The sequence below is a fragment of the Paramormyrops kingsleyae genome, chromosome 3 (assembly GCF_048594095.1).
Source record: "Paramormyrops kingsleyae isolate MSU_618 chromosome 3, PKINGS_0.4, whole genome shotgun sequence".
Lineage (NCBI taxonomy): Eukaryota > Metazoa > Chordata > Actinopteri > Osteoglossiformes > Mormyridae > Paramormyrops > Paramormyrops kingsleyae.
Genome location: NC_132799.1, coordinates 21,726,204 through 21,743,936, shown reverse-complemented (window position 1 = coordinate 21,743,936; position 17,733 = coordinate 21,726,204). Strand labels below are relative to the sequence as shown.

The following is a 17,733-nucleotide window of genomic DNA, read 5'->3' as shown; positions in this document are numbered from 1 at the left end:
ACGCTTGGGCCTGCCAGGTCTGACCGGCTTCCTCCCCCACCAACGTAGCCAATCCTCCACCAGTTGGTGATCAGTTGACAGCTCCGCCCCTCTCTTCACCCGAGTGACCAATACATGCGGCCACAAGTCTGACGACACGACCACAAAGTCAATCATTGAACTACAGCCTAGGATGTCCTGCCACCAAGTGCACATATTGGCACCTTTATGCTTGAACATGGTGTTCATTATAGACAATCTGTGACGAGCACAGAAGTCCAATAACAAAACACCACTCGGGTTTAGATCGGGGGGAGGGGGGAGGCGTTCCTCCCAATCACGCTACTGCAGGTCTCACTGTCATTGTCCACATGAGCATTGAAGTCCCCCAGCAGAACAAGAGAGTCCCCAGGAGGAGTGCTCTCCAACACCCCTTCCACGGACTCCAAAAAGGGTGGGTATTCTGCACTGCCGCTTGGCGCATAAACACCTGAAGGCGAAGGGAGGCTACCCTCTCGTCCACTGCGTAAACCCCAATGTATAGGTGCCCAGCCAGGGGGCAATAAGTATGCCCACCCCTGGCTCGGTGCCTCTCCCCGCGAGCAACACCCCCCCCTCAAGGAGACTGGTTCCAGAGCCCAAGCCGTGCGTCGTGGTGAGCCCGACTATATCTAGTCGGAACCTCATAATCTCGCGCACCAGCTCAGGTTCCTTCCCCACCAGAGAGGTGACATTCCATGTCCCTAGAGCTAGCTGCTGCAGCCAAGGATTGGACCGCCAAGGTCCCCGCCTTCAGCCACTGCCCAACTGGCACTGCACCTGACCCCTTTGGCCCCTCCTACAGGTGGTGAGGCCATTGGAGGGGGGACCCATGTGTCTTGCTTGCCATCGAGCCCCATCCCCAGGCCTGGCTCCAGGGGGGGCCGCCAGTTACCTGCGTCCGGGTGAGGGATATCGTGGATGCAACATGTTTCTCTTCATAAGGGGTCTGATGAGCTGCACTTCGTCTGGATCCTCACCCAGGACCTGTTTGCCTCATGGGTGACCCTAACAGGGGCATAAAGCCCCGGGCAACTTAGCTCCTGGGATAATTGGAATATGCAAACCCCTCCACCACGATAAGGTGTCGGCTCCAGGAGAGGCAGTTAAGAGTATGTTATTGCTAATTAATAGTTTACAGACCATGTACGTGTTTTCATAGGTTTTTTGATTTATACTTATGCTTATTGACTTATTATTATGATTTGAATTTTAGCCTTAATTTTTTAATTGATATGGTCTACAGAATCTGAGTTTTTGAAACAGTCATGTAACATGTTAAGATAGTTATGTTCCGGAAATGCAGGGAATGATACCCACCCAAATGTATTCTTTTCAAAAACCAAGTTTGAACGAATTTCAAAGGAATTTGTTCAAATATATTGGAATACCTGTGACCCCCTCCCCCTCCCAAAAAAAAAAAAAGCAAACTAGAATCCATTCTTTTCAGTATTTTATTAACAGTCCGTACAACGTCACATTTGTACTGTTACGACCGCTGTCCGGCGAGCAGGCAGGAGGCGGGTAAGGACGAGGCAGGCAGGCAAAGATCCAGGACACAAGGGTTTATTTTGGGGAAACCAGGGAAAACATGTAGCAGCGGCAAACTAACATCAATGTCAGATCTGGGGAAAACGGATTCAGACGCAGACTAAATACAGTGGTACCTCGAAACTTGAACTTAATCCGTTCAGAACTCCAGATCAAATCCTAAAAATTCGAGTTCTGATCGAATTTTCCCCATAAGAAATAATGGAAAACCAATTAATTGGTTCCCGGCCCCAAAAAATTACACCTAAATATGTTTTTTTTAGCATTTAAACACAAAATGATCCAGATAAAACAAGTAGAGCATATACTGTACTAAACACATCTAAGCACATTTATCAAAACAGTAATTTGTAAAGTAAGAAAATAAATAAGAACATAAGAACGTAAGAACTATACAAACGAGAGGAGGCCATTCGGCCCATCAAGCTCGCTTGGGGAGAACTTAACTAATAGCTCAGAGTTGTTAAAAATGTATCCAAACAATGTGTAAAGTTAAAAAAAAACAATGTGTCCTGGATCGTCGGCTCCTTCCATGTGCCACGCCCCCTCATTAACCCCGTGTGGAATCCCCGTGTGATCAGCTGTTTCTGGTTGTTTTTTTTTAGCTCTCTGTATTTCATCCGAGTTTCAGTTTGTTTCCTCGGTCCGGTCAATGTATTGTCCGTCTGCGTTTTACCTGCCTTACCTGTAATTAAACCCCGTATTCCCGATACCCTGATGTCTGCGCCTTTGTCTCTGTTCTGTCCCCGCTTGGCAGGACAATATTATTATAATTAAATGTATTAATGGTTTATTGTTAATATTAAAATAATGAATAAGAAATCTTTATTTTAAAATATATTTTATTGTCTAAATGTATTTTTACTGTCTAAATATATGTATTCAGCTAGTGTAAACATGCACGATACTATTACAGCGAATACGAGGCTAAGACTGAAGTTTTACCCTTTGTTTCCGCTGAGAGACATGCGGCGTGACTCATTTCCCCAGGCCTACAAGTTATCTTAGGTTGGCGTTCACGGTTTGACTTCTGAGATTTTTTTTTGAGCTGGTTGGTTCGACTTTTAAGAAATTCGAGTTCTAATGAGTCTGAGAACTGAGGTACCACTGGAATATATCAGACTGATAGAAAACAGCTTGGCACAATTAGGGTAGCACATGTAGTTGATCAGGGGGAGTGGCACACACGAGGATCGTACGCGTAGGTCATGACATGTATGGAGCCTCTAAGTCGTCAGGGTGGGATATTGTTTGTAATAGTTTTGCATTCCTTCACAGAACTCCAACGCGTTACTAATAACGACTGTAGGCTACATCACAGTTAACAACAACTGCAATATTACCAATACAATCACACATACACATACAATAAGCATGAGTAAACTTGCATACGTTGTTGTGTAAACGTCAAAGTTAATAAATATCTTAGTTTGTTCTTTGATGAAAGACATGTAGTTTTATTATACAGAAATGCAATAATTTACTGTTGTGATAAATGATGAAGAGCTGCGTTTATTTTATTCCTTTTAACAGCAACTGTAACTGCATTTCCACAGTAAACGCCGCGAGGGCTCTTGGGATCGATTCGCGAACCGTTCGTTTGAGTCATTGACCGAGTGTCCGAAAACCCGTAAGTTCGATTCGTTCATCGAACAGGTTCTTTTGAGTCACCCAGTGTCCGAAAACCCGTAAATTTGATTCACTCATCGAACAGGCTCTCGGGTTTTTTGGAGTCATCGAGTTAGAGACCAGGTACTCCGCCGTTCGGGTGTTCTCGGCACCAGATGGAAGTCTACGAACGCATAAGTGACGAATGTAAGTGACGAACATAAGAATAAACCTAAAAGTGATGACAAGCGCCGACGGAACATGAAAAATCTGAAATCGCGGGGGATGCTTTTGGATATTGAACAGCCAAATATCAGTTTTAAAATTATTTTAAAAATCGATTCGTTCAGACTTACGAATCGGTTCAACCCGTTCACTAAAAAAACCGAGCTAAAAAGAACGATTCGTTCGCGAATCGGCCATCACTACGGCTTAATTCGATTATAGGCTACAGTTACACTTTAAAATGCGAGTATGTTAATATTAGTTTGAATTTGAATTTTTCACATCATATCCGAACGCATGTTCGAAAGCTGGAATATCGGTTAAAAAGTGACGACACTACCCTCAACCATTGAGGAATGACACCGCAGGCTGAGACACTGAGTATTTTCATAGTTATTCGTTTTTTGCTTAATATTATGTTTAATGAGCTGTATACTTACCAGAGGTCACTATTTTACAGTAAAGGGAATCTTGTGTTTTTGTAACGGTAGCAATGATTTTGATTAAGCATCAGAAGAGTAATTACCCACCACCCACTCTTTCAATGTGAAACAACCAGAGCTTCAATAAAGCAAACGGCTGCTAAGATTTAGCGCTCTCCACACTAGACTGTCGGCATGGTGCCTTCGAGCTTTGGCAAGCATTTGTCTTGACAAACAGCCAATGATTCCCATAAGAGAAAAAATCATAAAGGAAAAGCCAGTGATGACAGGCAAAGTGACAGTCTGTAAACTATATATGGATGTGTGAAGGACCTTTTCAGGTGTAAACACCTCGTTGTACTTCATCTACTTGTCCTTCTCCTCAGCCATCCTGGTTGCTGCCATTGTCATGCTTTCATTGACCATCATCGTTCTTTGTTGGCCGTACATGTACAGGTAAGTCTGGATTAATACAAGCATGCAATCACATCGCAACCAGCATTTGCTGCAAGAACAGTGTGTATTTTTTATTGTGACTGAGAATTATTGTGCATTTCCATGTTTATTATAATGGGAAGAAAAATAAGATTGTTTGGTCTAGGGAGTTTTCAAACATAAAATAAGAATTTGACAAGGTAAAACTTGAATGTTAATAAAAATACACACAGAGATCTAAACCTCAGCAACTCTGTGCCAGTCCATTACTAATAGGCATGTAAAAGATGAGTGGATTGAATAAACTGAATAATAAAATTTGTTTTAAAAGTGTGTTTGTACTTAACAGGTTATAACATTGTTATCTCAACAGATGGCACTACACACAGAAATGCCTGAACACCATGTTACGCAAAAGCCCAGGTGCTTCCCAGGACTGCGTGAGTCAAATCTTGGTCTTATTAGCCCCTTTCAATCGTATTCAGCCAGGTGTTTGTTCAGTTTTCAGCCTTATTCTTAAAGGATTTTATTGGAAGAACAATGCTCACCATAATTCTACATGGATTTTTTTAACCGAGGCAGGTGTGAGTGGCAGGTGATGGTCAGCTACAGCCTGATCACTGAGCAGGGATCTAAGCACACCACATCCATGTTCTGGACTTTGCAGTATTAGAGTCACCCGAATTCTAACAATGATGGGATAACTAAGGGTTTGGACTTACAGATAGGGTGTAGTATTACCCCACCTGTCCAAGAGACCTAAGCTTCCCAAACGCAGGGTATGGGTCATCAGTGTAGGCTGGGGACCTTTGTCCTGCTTTGCAGAGTCCAAATCAGGACCATCTGGAAACATCACATTCAGTCTGGTGCCAAGAGGCTAAAATGTGGGAATAACAGACTAGGAGCTAATTTTGCTGACTCTGGACATGATGCTGGTCAAATTAAAAAACTGCTCATTGTTATTTTCCATATGAAAAGAGAGCTTTTCATTAATTTGTGATATTGTGGGAAGCTCTGTCTGCATGAGCTGACAGTTTATTAATTTGTAACAATTTCCTATTGCTTTTAAATGTCCTCTGAATGCAGGTAGCTCTGCCCCCTGGACACCAATGGAAATCTCGAGCTGTGAACTGCGATTGTCTTTGTTGTTTCCAGTGGGATTGTAACGCAGGCTTTAACTCAGGGCTTTGGCAGGTCTGAATAGTTCCTCCAGTTTCCAAAGGAGATTTCCATCTCCCATATGGTTTTACGATGGCAGACAGATCTGTCACAGGAAATTAGGGTAGTCATCTTCCTGTGCTGGCACTGAAATTCAATCAGCACAGAGCCACAGGCCTGGATCGCAGCTACCCCTGCAGAAAGGATTGGTCGTGGGCTGGGTAGCAGGGGATGGATAGACAGGGGGATGGATGGACGGGCAGGAGGATATATGTACAGCCAGAGAGATGGACGGCTAGGGTGATGGACTGAGGCGGGGGATGAATGGACAGGAGATGGGTGGACAGCTGGAGTCTGGGTGGCAGGGAGATGAATAGACACGGCATGGATGGACAGACGGTTGCTGGACAAGCATGGAGATGGATGGACTGCTGGGAGCTAGATGGACAGGGGATGGGCAGGTCTGCTGCCTGGCTTGCTGACACCTCGCGTACACGAAGTGCTGATAACGGTTCCTGATTTATGGAACAGCCCTGGAGCTTCTGTAGTGTGTATCTCGCAGCTTCTTATTCTAGCAGAGCACATAGCTGCTTCAGTGCAGGGCTTATTCTCCCCGGTTTGTTCTAGTCTCAGTGCTAAGGCTAGTAACGCTCTGTTAACAACGGGACACTGCCCGCCTCTGTTAGGGGGCTGGGGAGGAGGTCCTGCAGAGCCCCCTGCTCAACCACATCTGCTTCAGTTATAAGGTTATCTCTGCCACTCCTAGGACCCTTTAAGCACTTTGTATCCTTGTCATTTATACCCTACATTAAACTTTAAATGTGCTGGACTTGTACAGATATTAGAAAAACTAAAAAAAAAAAAAATTTCCTTTTATATATTAGGTTTTATGTTTTATGTAAAATTATTTTTTTCACCTAATAGTTCAGGGAATGAAAACCATGAAGAAATCATTATGTAATTATATAATTAATAAAGTTACAACTGAGACTTCTCAATCACATTTACTGTCACTGCTAAAAAAAAAAAACCCAGAATTAAATCTAAGTCTATTAAGGTCTATTAAGGAGACTAATTAAGACTGAGAGGAATATTAGTATAATTAGTAAAGGGAAATGACAACTGTTTAAGACAGTTCTGCTGAAACTCTCAAAAGCATCATGGTTCCCTAAGTAATTTGGTTATTCATTTGACTAATAATAATCAGTAGGTCAAAACACAAGTATTATCTGTGTCAAACCAAAAAAAAACAGTGATCACCCCACATTAGATCTTTCTTAAAATTCACAAATGCTTACCACTTGTTTGTGGTCACTCTGGGTAATATTAGCAATATCCTCATAATCAAATCAAATATTATATTAATATGTACATGTGTTTTTTTTTTTTATCTGATGTGTGAGAAAATGTTTCCTCTTAAAATTACATTTAAATGTAATAAAAAGAGAAGAACATAGCAAGGCTTATGCAGTACTTACTGTATGAGGTGGATGGGCTTGGATTTTAATGCTGAAGCTGTTTGTAATGTGACTCTAGCAACATCTGTATCACTGTGTCCTACAGCCCCCTGCCGTGTGGCCATTATGAGGCCAGAGACTTGTTAAATAGCCATCAGATGCAGCCAACCCTGTCTGAACAGCTGTATCTGTGTGCAGTCAAGCAGGGTGTGGAAAAGCCTTTTTGAGTATGAAGTCAGACGGTTGTGGTTGTGTGTCGTCAGAGCTGTATGTTGAGATCCTGTGAATAATGTAATTTATATGTGCCTCCTGTTTAACTTTTAGGAACTTGCAGCAAATTCTACTACACAAGCTGATTGCACCAAACCCCTACCTACACGTGTGAAGTCTCTGGATGCATTCAGAGGGTATGTAGGCCTACACACTGCCACTATCTGACCCTAACCCTAATCATTGCATGTGAAGTCTCTGGTCACTTTCAGAGGGTGCAGAAGGAAATTAATTCAATGACGGTGGTCCAGCCGGGGTTTTCTACCTGTGTGGCTTTTCGGGACTGTCTGCTGGTGTGTGACTAAGGATTTCCATAGAAGATGCACCTGTACAAACAAACATTTTGGTGATCCTGATGGACAGTTTCATGGTATTTCCAGCATTTTCCAAGAAAGCACATTTGGCATCAGTACTTGAGCCATTTCTGCTGGCTTGGCTGGTTCTGCCTGGTTTTTTGGGCTCGACACAGCTGAGGTGTTGAATGCACGGTTTGAGGCCTGTTCTTTGCTGGATGGGAAGCACTCATTTCCTCCTGATTCGTTATTGGCACTAGGATGTAAGGGAGATGTATTGGTGCTGATACACGCTGTGTAATGGATGCTGACAGGGGTCACTGACTGGTTAGAGACCCATTTGTGCCTCAGTGGCTTCAGGCATAGTTACTAATATCTTTTGCCTCTCTGGTATGGAACAATGAAATCCTGTTGAACAGAAGCAATGTGATTTAATCTTGCATCTCAGTTTGGCTTAATTGTGGCCTGGGGGTTTTGGGCTTGGGACTCGTCGCCTGGTACAGGAAACCACCCCCCCACCCCAGCAGATTAGCTGATGCAATAAAACAAGGCATCAGCGTCCATTGACAGGGCAGCAAACAATGAATCTGTCCTTTTTGCTGCAGTAATGGATACGGAAGTGACATCGTTAAGGCCCATCACCGGCTGTTTGTGTGTTGAAAGTTGCAATTGCTGGCATGGTATTTGCAAAAAGAGTCATAAAAATGCCCTGATAATTCACCATAGAAACATAGAGAAATGCACCGGTGCTGTGCTGATAATTCTCCATAGATAAACAGATTAGCACCCAGGCACTTAATGTTTCTGTTTCGGTGTGTTGGGACCTTCGACCCTATCCTGGTGTGGAAAAGATCCCAACTAGAACTGTCATTTTCAAAATGTAACATAATTAAAGAATGATAGTAGAAATCTTTTAATACAGAGTTGTATTTTGTCTTGTGTCTGCAGCTAAAAGGTTGTATGTCCGCAGGGACCGGGTTATGTTTACACAGCAACTAGCTTATGTTTCCACAGCAACCTGGTTGTATTGCAGCAGTGACCAGGACACATTTCCACAGTGACCCATCATGTTTCAGCAGGGACTGGGTCATGTTTCCGCAGTGACCAGGCCGTGTTTCTGCAGATACCTGTCATGTTCCAGCAGTGACTGCATAGTGTATCTGCAGTGACCGCATCATGTTTCCACAGCAACTGGGACATGTTTCCGCAGTGAAGGGGTCCTGTTTTCCTCAGAGACTGGGTGGTGTTTCAGCAGTGACCACATCGTGTTTCCACAGAGATCAGGACATGTTTCCGCAGCGATGGGGTCCTGTTTCTGTAGCAATCAGGTCATGTTTCCACAGCAACTGAATTGTGTTTCTGCAGGGACCGGGCTAAGTTTCTGCAGTGATCAGGTTGTCTTTCCACAACAACCCGATCCTGTTTCTGCAGTGACCAGGTCATGTTTCCACAGTGACCATTTTGTATTGCTGTAGCGATTGGGTCATGTTTCAACAGCAAACAAGTTGTCATTCCACAGCAACTGGGCCCTGTTTCCACTGCAACCAAGCCGTGCTTCCACCATGACCGGGTCGTGTATCCGCAGCTACCGGGTTGTGTTTCCACAGTGACCACATCTTGTTTAAGCAGCGACAGGGTCATGTTTTTGCAGTGACCAGGTTCTGTTTCCACACAGCAGCTCATTACCTCTGCATGACTAATGTTTCCTAACTTAATTGAGTCTCTTCACTATTCCTGCTTTCTGTAACCTTTCTTGACCTACAGTACGTGGAATTTTCTCTGGTGAATCTGCCATTTAGTAGGAGATTGACAAAACAGGAGAATGAAACTGTTTGCCAGGGACATAGAGCATTCCTGTTTAATACTCCTCCCGTGTATTTTTAAGAAGCAGATTATCCAGGGCTGTGAAGTCGGAGTCGAGGAGTCGGAGTCGGAGACAATTTTGGGTACCTGGAGTCGGAGTCGGCAAAAAGTTAACCGACTCCGACTCCTACTAAATTTAAATGGGAATTAAAAAAGTAAGTTGAAATGTCCCAATTCACAAACAGTCATAATGAACTACTTCTCTGCTGTAAGAATAAAGCCCAATGCATGCAGTGCATAATGTTACCACAAAACGAACATGTCAAGTAACCATGAAGCATGCTTTTCATTGACTGTATGTGTCACTATATGGGATGTAATGCACAGGTAAGGTGCGGCACCGCTTTCCATTGTGTCGTGTTCCACTGTTACAGGGAACTGTGAACCTAGCCTAAAGCCCCCCATACATTTACAGATGCACTGCCGATTTTTCGGCCGTTCAACGAGTCATCACGCGTCAAACGCCGGAAAAATCATCTGGTGTGTTCTCAGCTCCGTCGGCTCCCCTTCGCTATGCGCTAGTGAAAACCTTGTTTTCATTGTGTTTGTCTTTAATCTGGCATTATAGTAGAGTGTTGGCTTCCTAGCCAGTAGTTCTGTGGTGAAATGACATGTATCTTGCCTTCCTTTCCTAAAATGGATGTAGAAAATACATTAGCATAGTATATACATACAGAGGAGTCGGAGTCGGGGAGTCGGAGTCGGAAGATTTAGAAACTGAGGAGTCGGAGTCGGAGCATTTATCTACCGACTCCACAGCCCTGTCTCATTGTTTTTAATCACTATTTCTTATTTAGGAGTAGTCAGACTTTGTCTTCCCGCTAAACAATGCAGTGTTGGTGTGAAGTGCTGATATTTGGCAATGGTGTGTGGTGGCATTGTGCGGCACTGATGTGAAACACTGGTGCATGGTGACAGTGTGTGGCACTGGTGTGCTGCACCAGTGTGAGCCACTGGTGTGTTGTGGTGGTGTGCAGTGGATGTGTGAGGTGCTGGTGTATGGCACAGGCATGAGGGGGTGGTTTGAGGTGCTGGTGTGAAGCACTGGTATGCAGTTCCAGTGTGCGGCATGTATTTGTGGTGCTGGTGTGTGACAGCAGTCTGCAGAATGGTGTGAGGTGCTAGTGTGGGGTGGCGGTATGAGGCACTGTTGTGAGGTGATGATGTGAGACTCTGGTATGCAGTTTAGGAGTGGGGCGGTGGCATGAGGCACTGGTGTAAAGCATTTACGTGAGGTACTAGTGTGTAGTGGTGAGGTAAGGTACACGTGTTCAGATTGTGTGATCAGGGATCAGGGTTACAAGCCATGTGGTGTTTGGTCGTCTTCAGGAACACAGGTTGTCTTTTTATTAATGTACAGGTCCTTGGGCTAAATATTAGCAAATTAAAAGTGATTCACTTAATATAACCACACTTTGTGCTATTTATCTTTTGGAGAACATTAAACAGCTTTTAATAATTATTAATTATTAATGAAAGACTTTGTGGAATATGTGTCATTTGTTTGTGTAAAAATGTTCATGGATCAGCATCTGCCTCAGCAAAGAAAAGTGATCCAGATCAAACAGAAACATTACAGGGGCTGAACCCACATGGCAGGTGGGTTAATCTGCCTCCAGTCACTACCAGTTACAGGTTCTATGAGCTCAGGTGGGCAGCTAGTTAAAAAGAGAATAAATAGTTTCATATAAACACCCTATATAGAGTGTTCCATGACAGTAAATACAAGACCCAAAGCATGGTCAAACCTTTTTCTAATTGAATTTGTTGTATTCTTGTGTTATTGGCTGAGATGCAACTTTTTGTTTGCCCATTAAGATTCTGGCCCAGGTCTGAGGATGAATGCTCCTGTCCCTAAAATTTACTTTCAACCATCAATAAGAAGGACCTCCTCTCATTCAGAGATTTCTACCCTTCATGTGGCTACAGTTCTATTCGGCTCAGAGACTGTAACTACAGGTTCTGAAGCCCTGTCCTTTTTACTATTTGTAAACCCTTAAAATGAGGTTTACACTTAATTGAACACACCAAACCCAATAAAATCATTTGTTTATAAGCCCTTCAGTGGTTCCTTTTTCCCACAGTTTCTATGACATCTCCATAAACAGGAACTTCTGTATTCCGAGGAAAGCATCTGAGGACAGATTTATGTCTCCCAGTCTTCATGATGTCCTTGGTACAGGTGACATTGTGTTTCTGATTGACTGAAATCAGCCACTGCTGGCCAATGCAAATCCACTTTGCCCTCCTGCCAGTGCTGCCCTTATCATCTGGAAACAATGTTTGGCTTCAGCCAGTTATTAGCTGAAAGGATGATGTAGTGAATTTGTCCTTCATCAGATCAGAGATAGAGCATTCTGTGACTTTTTTTTTTGTAAGTTTCCTTTGCCTGTTCTCAAAATAGCACTGATGACACAGGGTCATCAATGATAAACATTCTTTATAATTTTAACATACCATAAAGTCCTCAGTGAGGTCCTGCTTGCTCTGTATCTGGCAATTGAGCATAATCCAAATGTTTTTCAAGAGGTCTTTGAAATTGTATTTTAATCTGTCCAAGACACTGCTTTCTGGGATAGACCAAGTCAAATAAAGGTTTTAATTTAAAAGATTGGCAATATGTTGGTATATTGCAATAATTTGCACTGAACCTAATCAGAAAAGTGAGTTAACCTTTGTATTTGTTGTCATGGAGACTAATGGATGCATTTTAAGAGGTCTGGATGAGTGTGCATGTGCTCAAGGATTTGTGCAGCTTTAATAGATCTTCTGAGATGATGGTGCATGATTAAAATCTTGTATCAGCAGGTTAAGGCTAAAAGGAACATAATGCTTTGTGTTGTATCTCTTAATTGGATTTTCTCAGGAAAACAAGAAACAGCTTGAGATACAGATACAGCAATTTGTTCACAGTGGCTTTGGAGTGGAATGTTTTAATTAGAGGTGCACTGATTGCAATTTTCTTGGCCGATTCTGATTTCCGATTTTTTGCAAGTACTGATACAGATTTTCTTTCTAAGAACTATAATTGACAACATATACAGACAAAAATCAGCATGTGGCGGCAGTACTGCCACAACAGGAATCGCTTCCCTATTGCAATATGAAATAGTATTCTTAATAGTTATTACATTTAACTAAGAATTTGTTCATTTGTACTACTTAGAATGGATGCGTGTCCGCGTCACCAAATACACCAATACAAAAATGTTTTAGAACTTAGAAGTGCCAACAATTCACTACTTATATAAATAGTCATCAGCAAGTTGCCAGACTTTGCAATGAACAAAATAGATTAACAAAATGAACCAAACATTTATCCTCTAGTATGCTTAATTGACAGGTACAGCCTACATCTTCCATGTAAGAAAGTATCGTAAAACTCAAATAAACTGCAAGTAGCCTGCACGCTTTTTAACGTATAGCATGGGGAGTGCTGTAACAAATCTGTATTTAATGTACCTAATTAATGATCAACAGCAAACATAATTGGTTGCAGGGGTCGACACGTCCTCATGAGTTCGCCTATGTACCTAAGTGTATATATTTTTCCCCACTCCGTTGTATGCATTTACCAAACTGTGCATTTTTTAACATTTTTTTTTATTAACCATTCAACTTATAGCATTAATCAATTAAAAATCTTCTATTGGTTATCGGTTAAACGGTGAATTATGAATACATGTAACAGTTTATTAAATTTGCCTCCTCCTAAATGCTGTAAACCTCTGTTCATTTAGTAGTAGTGTTTAATCTGGTTTTCTTGAGGATAAAACAAATTCTCATGACTGTATGAAAGTAATTTCCCTTGGATATGACGTGAATACTGAACAGCAGAGCTAACTAGCATGAGGTCTATCTGTTTATCTGAAACAATTATTAAATACAGTAGTATGGTATACAATAGTCATTTATTTGACCTCCAAATGTAGGTTGCGGCCTATTTAGCAGCATTTTAATTCTGTATACGTGTTAACATTATTAAGAATATTATTTGATATTGTAATAAGGAAGCGATTACATGGATGCATTTCCCATTATAGCAGAGCGTGCACGTGATGTCAGATCCACAGTGTGCAAGTGGCAGAGAGTGCGTGTACTGCAGCCAGAAGCTCTTGGGATCGCTCAGCAGTCGATTCCGGTCCCTGGCCGATCGATCGGGGCATCTCTAGCTTTAATCAATATGTGACATTAACTCTATGTTTTTCAGAACTTGCATGTGGTTGTTTTTTTATTATTATTAAAAGCCTTTCAGAAGTTACAAAAGAACCAAGAGAAGGTTGGGCTTGCATTCACATGGCATGGTGCAGACCTGTACTACAGCCTGTTTGTACATCCCAGGCCCGATAACAGTTATATTGCTGTAATTCATTACCCAGAATCCTTTGGTCACTGCTTCAGTCTGAGGAGATTCAGAGGACAACTGCTCATTTGCTAAGTGATTCATGTCGCCTCTGTTTCATTTGTTTGCACTGCAAAGAAAAAGTAGCACCTCATTTGCACATTCTAACCTTTTTTTTTTAATTTCGACAAAATTACATTCTAAATTTTATTACATTATTAATTAAGAAATTACACCAAATACCCAGATTATTTTGAGACAGAAATGTGTATGTGGGGTTTATAGCTATTATGATACAGATTTTATTCAAAATGCATTTTCATTTTAGTGACAAAAAATGGGTTTTGGTCATTTCATTTAATGTAAATGATGACAGACTCTCTTACCAGTTCACATGCCAATTGCTGTCCCTATGGGCCCTAATATGTTACACATACTGGTTAGCTGGTAAGAATGCTAGCCATACCAGCTAAGGTGCTAGTCAACAAAAATGTCTGAGATTGCTGGGATTGCTGATGCAGTTCTTTAATTTGCTGACTGGTGTTACGGTGATTGCTGGGATTGCTCATACAGGTCTGCAGTTTACTGACCAGTGTTGTGGGGCTTGCTAGGATTGCTCATGTAAGTCTTCAATTTGCTGACCAGTGCTGTAGTGATTGGTGGGATTGCTCATACAGATCATTGGTTTGCTGAGCCATGTTGCGGTGATTGCTGGGTTTGCTTATGCTGGGATTGCTCATGCTGGTCTTTGATTTGCTGACTGGTGTTACAGTGATTGCTGGGATTGCTCCTGCAGGTCTTGGATTAACTGATCAGTGTTATGGTGATTTCTGGCATTGCTCATGCATGTCTTCGATTTGCTGACCCTCGTTGCTGTGATTGCTGCGATTGCTCATGCAGGTCTTTGCTGACCAGTGTTTTGTGGTCATTTCTGGGATTGCTGAGCTCAGAAAAATGGGACACAATAGTAATTGCATTGTAATTGCTTTCCAACAATGCCATAGTGAATACTGGCAGAAAGTGTGAGACAGAAAAACGTGTCCTTGGTGAATGGTTTGAGGAACTTCCTTATGAAGTGGTCACATAAAGGATAATACTTTACATTTATGCACCTTCATAATGCCTTTATAATGCATTCATGGTACATTCAGTGCTCCTTCATAATGCATTCATAAAGCAGTCGAGGAACATTCAGTGCACCTTCAGAATGTATTCATAGAACATTCATAAGTAGCATTCAAGTATTCCTTTAAGTATAACACTGAAGTATACATTAACAGTTTTAATATACATTAATAACAATCATTATAGGATTACATTATTATAATGTTTGTAATTAACATATAATGTTTGTTATTAATGTATATTTAAGCTAATAAGGTATGTTACGATGTTAAGGTATACTTACATACTGCTTATGAATGTTCTATGAATGCATTATAAATGCATTAGTAAGGTGCACTGAATATGGAGGACTAAACATGGCATACGTATAAACGTACAAAAAAATCATGAAATTTATAAATAATTACAGAGTAGATTTATTTCATTTTTAGAGGACAATGACTAATTTGTATTTTTCTGCTACAGACTCACTCTGACCATCTTACTTTTTACCAACAATGGAGGAGGGGGTTACTGGTTCTTTCAGCATGCCCCTTGGAACGGTAAGATACAAACACCAAAGAAATCCTCCTTAAAATGCCATCAGAGATGCTGTCCATGTGCATGATAAACGAGAGAAAGTCTATTTCACATTTACAGTTTGGGAAAAAAATGGCCCTAATCACATAAACTAGGCCCTGAAGGTGGTGAGACCATTACATTGCTGTCAGGGCTTTACTGCCTCCTATTGGCTGCAGATAATTTAACACGACAAGCCGCCAACTGCAGTTTTCACTTGCTGGTTTTCACTGTTGTGCAGCTCTGACCTGTTTTGCCCATACCTAATGCTTAAGATGTGAATGCTGCCTTATTGCAATGTATCCTCCCAAACTAAAGATCCAGGCATGACGCAAGCCATAATAAACACATCTGAGATTTGTTATAGGGTAAAATGAACTCCAGTTCCACTTTTACACTAATGGAGTACTGTTAAAGGTAGAACTGATTTGCCATCATTGAGGCCTAGAGTATGTTACTTCATAAAAGTCTAATTAAAGAAATTAAGTGCATTTTAATTAAAATGATTATAATTTACTCAGAAAGCTTTAGAATGAGCATTTTGTTCATTAATGATTTATTCTAATGCCATTGTGAATTATTGAGCATCCAGCTTACATCTATAAGTAATAACTGCATTAACTTTAACAAATAAGCAGGCATGTGGAACAATTTCCTTGTTCTTCCAACCATATCAAGGGTCCTCCAAGCAAATCGATACTGGTACTGAGTGTTAGAAAAGCAAAATGCCAAGGGTGGCATTTTAAAATTTTAATAGAGGCCATTACAAACTGCTTGTGCTGGAGTATTTAAGGGTAAGCTAAATTTACTGATAACAGGCCGCTGATCACATCAGCAGACCTGTATTGATTGCAGAGGGCCCTGATGTATCTTGATATTAGTGCAGGGCCTCACTGCCCTGGTCTATAAATCATTCACTGCCTCAAAATCACATCCAGGCTAATATTTTATGTCAAATGTATAGAAAAAGTCTTAGATTAAAAACATTTATTAAGTTTGCAGCTGAAAAACTTTGAAATGACATAAGGTAAAAGATTTATGGGGACAAAACATATCCTAGCTTTTCATAAGATATGTACAACAAAGAGATAATAAACTGATGGTAAACCGCAGCTGGGGATGGATCTGAAGATCAATACATTTTCTATCATTCATTCATTCATTCATTCATTCATTCATTTATTTATGTTTATTTAGTCATGAATCAATGTAACACAATGTTACCCTGCAATACACACTCACAAACAAACATTGTTTGAAATTAAACTACAGACGCTCCTCTACTTACGAATGAGATATGTTCCGAACGGCCGTTCGTAATTTGAAATGTTCGTTATTCAACATAATTTTAAGGGTATACGCAACTACAAAGAACTAGGATGCTGGGAGTATGCACGCTACACTGCAGTACGGCAGGAATAGCGGCCAGAAGTACTAGGCAGAATTGGCGTGCAGAAAAAAAAATCGATGTTGCAAACAGGAAACGGGAGCCCAAGGAACACAATTTGGACATTCAGTCCTCTTCGTTCATATATCTGAAAGTTCGTTAGTTGAAAGTTCGTAAGTAGAGGAGCGTCTGTATTCCTATTTACCTAAATTGTCTTGAATATTGTCTTGGGCATAATTCACCAAGCTCACTGTGCCAATGAATGTTTCCAATGACAGGACTTAATTACGTGAAATAAGTAAGTAGCATTTAGCTTCTAAAGTGGCCAATCCACAGGATCCTTCCCACGTCCCACACGAGAATGATGAATCGATGTTATAGGTCTTTGTGATGTCCTATCACAGAGTGGCCACTAGACAAATCAGATATCCATGGCAATCTGCCACTGTGTGATGTTTTGGGGGGTCAGAGGGCAGTTGTGAAGGACACAGGTGTACAGTTAGGTGGACTGTAAAAGTATGTTGCTGACAGAAATAATTATAGCTAGTGTGATGCTGGAAGAATGAGCGGTGGAAGGCAGGGGATGTATACATTTAATGCACCTTCATTTTGGTATAGTTCTGCAGAGTAAATAAGTCTGCCCCTGTGTGCAGCAATGTGCTTATAATCTCTATCATTTTTACATACAGGTCTTACAGTGGCTGACACAGTCATGCCGTGGTGAGTCCACTTCTGTTCTTTTATTTGTTTTATTTATTTATTTATGAGCATTTTATGTATACTCAATCGCCACTTCATCAGGTACACCTTGCTAGCACTGGACTGGACCCCATTTTTGCCTTCAGAGCTGACTTAATTCTTTGTGGCACAGATTCAACAAGGAGCTTGAGACATTTATCATGGTCCATGTTGCCATAATAGCATCATACAGTTGCTGCAGATTTGTCAGCTGCACCTTCATGATGTGAATCACGCATTCCACCACATCCCATAGGTGTTCTATTGGATATGATGACTGTGG

At 41.3% G+C, this 17,733-nt stretch overlaps 1 protein-coding gene across 3 annotated transcripts in view; it reads left to right on the top strand.

The window, feature by feature from the left end:
• LOC111848991 (heparan-alpha-glucosaminide N-acetyltransferase) overlaps nucleotides 1-17,733 on the top strand; it is a 62,954-nt gene that overhangs the window by 8,304 nt on the left and 36,917 nt on the right. For all 3 annotated transcript variants that reach the window (XM_023821425.2, XM_023821423.2, XM_023821424.2), the window contains exons 5-9: nucleotides 4,211-4,280; nucleotides 4,633-4,699; nucleotides 7,199-7,281; nucleotides 15,233-15,309; nucleotides 17,402-17,432. In XM_023821425.2, the coding sequence (XP_023677193.1) occupies nucleotides 4,211-4,280; nucleotides 4,633-4,699; nucleotides 7,199-7,281; nucleotides 15,233-15,309; nucleotides 17,402-17,432 (328 nt within the window). The remainder of the gene's footprint in view (nucleotides 1-4,210; nucleotides 4,281-4,632; nucleotides 4,700-7,198; nucleotides 7,282-15,232; nucleotides 15,310-17,401; nucleotides 17,433-17,733) is intronic.